The sequence below is a fragment of the Camponotus floridanus genome, unplaced genomic scaffold (genome assembly GCF_003227725.1).
Source record: "Camponotus floridanus strain SB8 unplaced genomic scaffold, Cflo_v7.5 scaffold172, whole genome shotgun sequence".
NCBI classification, from domain to species: domain Eukaryota; kingdom Metazoa; phylum Arthropoda; class Insecta; order Hymenoptera; family Formicidae; genus Camponotus; species Camponotus floridanus.
In genome coordinates this window covers 259169-265443 of record NW_020229295.1, presented here as the reverse complement: position 1 = coordinate 265443, position 6275 = coordinate 259169, and the positions used below count along the sequence as shown (strand labels likewise).

Below are 6275 nucleotides of genomic sequence, written 5' to 3'. Positions count from 1 at the left end.
AGATTTAGGTTCGATTTATATCGATATTTAGCACGAGGCTCGCGCCTCCAGGAGTGTTCGTAAACCATCCGCGTATAATCGTCTGATCGTAAAACTCCTGTACTATCTGGTTACCGTTAATTACGTTGATTACCGCCATAAAACTAATTGATAATTATACCGAAATTTGTCAGCGAGACGAACGTCTCGACGTGCGAGCTGAAATCGGACGTAATTCGTTCCCAAGTTTTGTTAGATATTTCGCCGCTAATGTTCACTGCTTTCGGTTACCGTAATTATTGAGAGGCTAAAACTATTTCAATACCGTTTTTTTTATTGCCGACTCAGAGTCGATATTTCAAGTAGCATTTCTGAGATTATTGTATCTGACCTTCGCATCAGCCGTTATAACGTGGCTTTTGTTTCCGAAATTCATAATATAACCGTTATCTTTCGAAATTTATCTGCTTTCTGTTATTATTTTATTTGTGGTTTGCTTTCTTGTATAATTACCGATATATTTACCAATTTTATATCTATTATATTAAATTCGATTATACTGTTAATTGTGTGTGTATTTTAACTTTACAATATATGTAATTATTTGTGAACAAAATAACGAAGTATTAATCATTTCTCTCTCCTAAAGATTATCTAGCGCTCTCTCCCCCTTACTGTAAATAATTCACAAAGAACTCTGCCCCTCTGCCATAAACTGAGCTTACCGCTACCGTTTCGATATCGTGGCGCGGAAATACCGCGCCTGGCGCCCATATCCTATCTCCTTTTTTTTGGAGATCCTGATACCGTACGTTACGGCCATTTTGAGATACCGTTACCGCCATTTTAAGATCCCGATACCGTCAATTACTACACCTCGCCAAATTTGCACGCTACCTCCTCGGGAGCGGCGTTCCCGAGGCGGGCGACGGCGTAATATATAATATACATATATATATATATATATGCATTATTATAATTTATTCATTATTTATTTTATTTTTTAGAAAATAAACAAAACAAAAGAGGAGGCGGCCGGGCCCGAGCTCGTTGGTACGCACAATGGGGCAGAGGCAGCAGGAGCGGCTGGGGCGGCCGAAGAGACGGTCGCGGCCGAGGAGTCGGTCGAGCCCGCGGAGGCCGAAGAGGCGGATGCGGGGGCGACACGATTATCAAAAATTATTATTATTATTAAAAATTTTAAAAATTAATATTATTACTATTATTATTATTGCTATTATTAATAAGAAATAAAAAATATAATTAATAATTCGTAGAATATTTATTTATTTAATATTTTATCCTTTCCTTTTATCCTTTATTCCCAGATATTTTTTTCTCCTATATATGAATGTGGTATAATAGAGCTCCAGGCGAAGGTCCACATAAGAAAACCTAACGCGCCATTGGTGATACCTCGTGGGTGGTGTGGAAAATCGCCACACTCATTAAATTTTTTTATTTTATTATGTTCGCGAGTTAGCGCGGATTGCTGCGACAGCGCAAAGTTTTGAGAAAGCGGCAGACGGATGGCCACGAACAGAATATTTAACGCAACAAAAACTTAACACGACACGTAATTCTTTTTGGTTTTTTCAGTTTTTTTATTTTACACCACACAATTAATAAAGTTTACACAAATAAAAATGAACACCAATATTTCACGTACAGAAACCAGTTCCGAAGCCGAAATTGCGAAAGTCCGAGTGAGAAAAAAGCGGTCGTTGTAATAGTGGTTAGACAAAGCGGTTTTGCAAAGCGAAGCGGTTTTAAGAAATACTGCGAGCAGCGATAAGTGCGAGACTTAGCTGGTCCACGCGCGGTGCCCATTATAAAGCGAGCGGATTTTTGGGCCCACTTCGACGTGGACCAATTAATTCAATATATTAGCGGTGACATTATTGCGGCGTGTGTCATTGGTTATTGATGACGTCTCACGTCGGATATCATTTATTTTCCATGCGCGCAATCTTTTTAGATCAGCTGATTGGCGATCAGCTGATCATGACGCATGGGCGCGCATGCCCATAAGCGGCGTAAATTTCAACGGCGGTTGACAATAATATTGTCTGCGGTGATGATGAGCATTTTTTTCGGTGGCAAAAAAGCGAGATAACTCGAGCGTTCGAGTTTTTTCTAATAAATAGACATTTCGAGAAGATTCTCGACGCCCGTTAATTTTAAATTCTCGATTATTTATTAGCGAAAACATGCGAATTTCGCTATGCGATTTTTAAACTAGAATGATTATTTTAATTTTTGAACATCCCGCCCGCCTCGTCAGTACGTGACGAAATTTACGAGTGTGTGCGGTTACAAACAGGTGTCGCGAACTGTTCTATTGATGAGATGTGAAATGAGTGATGAATGGAATGTGAAGTGACGTAGTACGAGACACGTTGTTTAGATTAATCGAGTCCTTCGCGAGAATACGTAGTGCAGTGAAATGAGGCATATACTGGTGAATTGTGAATGATCTCGCGAATGTGGTGAAGCTCAAGTGCAAGTGTGTTAAACAATCGCAAGTGAAGTGCAGTGGTGAGTGAACGTGAATGCAGATTGTGACGCGAAGTTCGGAAAAAGTGAAAGAGAAGTTGAGTACGCGGTACGATTATCGGACAATGCACGGCTCCGGCCGAGATAAACATTTCAGTGAACGGACAAGTTAGTTATAAAAAAATAAATAAAATAAAATAAAACACGGTGCTCTTTTTCGCTCACGAGTCCGGGTGCATTGATGCTGCGGTGTCGGCTCCAGGCAGGAGGACGATTTTTGTGAGAGGCCGGATAAGCTCCGAAGATGCGGTGCGTATGGTGACCACGCGTGTCACGCCGTCGTCCCCAGGATGCAGCCGGGTGATCTGGGCGAGTGGCCATCGGGTCGGCGGTGTTGTGTCCGACTGCACGAGACACAGGGCGCCGACGGTAGGACTGGCTGAGTCCTTCAGCCATTTCGGTCGGGATGCCAAGGAGTTGACGTACTCTCGTGACCACCTCTCCCAAAAGTGGTCGCGCATCCGTTGGAGGAGTTTCCAGCGGGGCAGAAGACTGAAGCTGCCGTCCGCCAGTGAGGGCTCAGGCATTGCCAGCAGAGGAGCTCCGATCAGGAAGTGTCCTGGTGTGAGTGCCATTATGTCGTCGTGATCGTCCGATAGTGCTTGAAGAGGACGCGAGTTGAGGCACGCCTCCACTTGAGCGAGGAACGTCGACATCTCCTCGAAGGTGAGGGTCGTGTCTCCGAGGACCCTTCGCAGATGGTGTTTAGTCGACTTCACCGCCGCCTCCCAAAGCCCGCCGAAGTGAGGTGCTGCCGGTGGATTAAATCTCCACCGGATCCCGTCGGACGCTGCAATGTGAGCGATGCGTCGGCCGTCGGATGATGATGCCTGAAACAGGAGTCGCAGCTCTCGGTCCGCTCCGACGAAATTGGTGCCGCAGTCGGAGTAGACTTCTTTGCATAGGCCCCGACGAGAAGTGAAGCGCCGGAACGCAGCGAGGAATGCATCGGTGGAGTAGTCCGATGCGGCTTCCAGGTGAACGGCCTTGGTGGCGAAGCAGATGAAGACGACGATGAATCCCTCGTGCGACTTGTGACCTCTTCCCTTTCCGGTTCGGATGAGAATCGGCCCGGCATAATCAACACCGGTTCGCAGGAATGGACGTGCCGGTGCGACTCGTGCCGTCGGAAGGCTGCTCATCATGGGCTGTGGTACTGCGGCTTTCCATCTCACACATGTGACACATCGGTGGATGGTTCTTTTAACGATGGAGCGTCCTCGGGGAATCCAGTACCGCAGGCGAAGCAGTCCTAGGATGAGCTGAACCCCGCCGTGAAGCGTTCGTCTGTGGTGTGCCTTGACGAGGAGTTGCATCATCCACGACTCTGGAGGTAAGATGATCGGATGGCGTTCGTCTTCTGAGAGCACAGCGTGCTTCAGCCGGCCTCCGACTCCCATGGTCGTCGAGGAAGGGGGTTAATTTCGTTATTGGACCCTTGATTAACTTGTGATTTTGTTTCAGGGCAGTGATCTCCTTGGAGAAATGGAGAGCTTGCACCAAGCGGAGCCAGAGGAGCAAGGCTGCTTCTAGCTCATCAGGCGTGAGATTGAGGTGAGCCTTCGAACTCGGTGGGTTGCCTCGCCATCGGCAACACCAGGCGGTGACCCTCAGGAGGCGATGGAGATCGGAGAACCTGAGAAGCATCTCTGGTTCGGCTTTCTCCGTGGTCGTCAAGTGGGAGGCGATTGCTCTCGTCTCCGGCACCTCGACGTCGTGTGTGGCGTGGTCGTGCTGTGGCCAGAATGCTGGATCCTTGGCGAGCCATGGGGGTCCCGTCCACCAGAGGGAATGGTTGAGCAGGTCCCGGGGCTCAATCCCCCGAGAGGCGCAGTCAGCGGGGTTGTCTCGCCCTGGGACGTGTCGCCATCGTGCCTCTGGAAGTTTTGTCTGGATGTGGGACACCCTGTTGGCCACGAAAGTTTTCCACTTCGAGGCGTGTCCTTGTATCCATTGAAGCGTGACCCGGGAGTCCGATCATAGAGTAACTGGAGCTGAAATCAAGTCTAAGGCTTTGCGGAGATGAAAAGTCAGGTTAGTGACCAAGACTGCGGCGCACAATTCCAAGCGCGGTAGAGACACGGGCTTAATGGGCGCAACTTTGCTTTTTGCAGCAAGCAGGCTGGTCGTGGTTGAGGAGGAGCTCATCACGCGGAGGTAGACGACGGCTGCGTAACCTCGCTCCGACGCGTCAACAAACCCGTGGAGCTCGACGTGATTTGGTTGGTTATCGGCCCTCAGCCATCGTTCCAACCGGAGCTGTTCTAACAGCGGAAGATCTTCAAGCAGACGTCTCCACAACGTCTCATCTGATTGAGGCAGTGGGGAGTCCCAGTCTAAGTGCTTCATCCAAGCTGACTGGATGAGGATTTTGGCACGAGCGGTGACTGGAGCTAACCAGCCTAAGTCGAAGATTCGAGCCGTCTCCGACAGTGCCTGTCTTTTCGTCAGCGGGACGGTCGTGCGAGGCTAGAGGTGGAACGTAAAGGAGTCGCTGCGGGGGTGCCACCGTAGACCAAGCGTCGGATGCGCTTCGTCCTCCCAGTCGTGGTGTGGCTGCTGGAGTTGATGCTCCCTTGGTATCTCCTCGAGGATGCTCTGGTGATTTGAGGCCCACTTTCTCAAGGAAAACCCGCCCGCCGTGCAGAGTCGGCGTAACTGCCTCTGCGTTTCGACTGCCTCGGACAGGGTGCTGGCGCCTGTGACGACGTCGTCGACATAGCAATCGCGCCGCAAAGCGATTGCTCCCTTGGGATTTGCCGGTTCCTCATCGTAGGCTAATTGGCGGAGAGTCCTGATCGCCAGGAAAGGTGCACAGGCCAATCTGTATGTCACCATATTGAGTTGATATTCCTGGACGTCATCAGTGCGTTGTCGCCTCCAAAGGATCCGCTGCAGATCCCGATCGTCGGGATGTACTAGAATCTGCCGGTACATCTTCTCGATGTCAGCGATGAAGGCGAAGCGGTGCCAACGCCAACGAAGAAGGACGTCGGCGAGAGTTGGCAGAAGACTGGCTCCGACCAGTAAGGTGTTGTTGAGCGAGTCTCCGGCAGGCGTACATTGGGATCCGTTGAAGACAACTCTTAACTTGGTGGTCGTGCTGGAAGTCCGGAGCACACCGTGATGCGGTAAGTAGCACACGGAATTTTTGATAAGCGGTGTTTTGACCAAGATCATATATTTCAGGTCCGAGTACTCCTCCATGAAGTCGCAATAGAGCTGGTTGAAGATGGCGTCTCTGGAACGGCGTCGCTCCATTGCCGTGAGAAGTCGCTCGGCGGACTTTCACGTGTGATCTAGAGGTGGAAGAGGGCCAGCCAGCGGAAGACGCACCATGTATCTTCCGTCTGCGTGGCGCTCATGAGTGCGAGCGAAGATCTCCTCACATCGCTCTTCGTCCGGCGTAAGCACGACGGAAGCAGGCTGCTCCCGTTCTTGCTCCCAGAACCTCTGAACTAGAGCGTTCAAGTCATAGTCGATGGTGCACTGGAGGGAGCTGAGGGAGCCGTTGGCCGTTACGACTCCGCAATCTCCTGATAATATCCACCCGAACGTAGTCCTCTGCGCGATGGGTTGGTCCTTGCGACCCTTGCGGAGACCTTCGAGGAGAATCCCGGAGAAGGCATCGGCGCCGAGGAGAAGATGGATGGGGTCTCGCTGCAGATATTGCGGATCCGCCAGAGTGAGGCCGTGAATGTGCGGCCACGTGGTGGAGCCCTGAATTGCTGGCTCCTGGT

At 50.1% G+C, this 6275-nt stretch overlaps 1 protein-coding gene across 1 annotated transcript; it reads right to left on the bottom strand.

Moving 5' to 3' along the window:
- Positions 1-3738: 3738 nt before the first annotated feature.
- Positions 3739-5796, bottom strand: LOC112637517. Its single transcript, XM_025407399.1, has 3 exons — positions 5052-5796; positions 4595-4937; positions 3739-4441 (listed from the first exon to the last, which is right to left on the bottom strand). Exons 1-3 carry the CDS (start codon positions 5794-5796, stop codon positions 3739-3741), a joined length of 1791 nt encoding a protein of 596 aa, XP_025263184.1.
- Between the last annotated feature and the right edge of the window lie 479 nt (positions 5797-6275).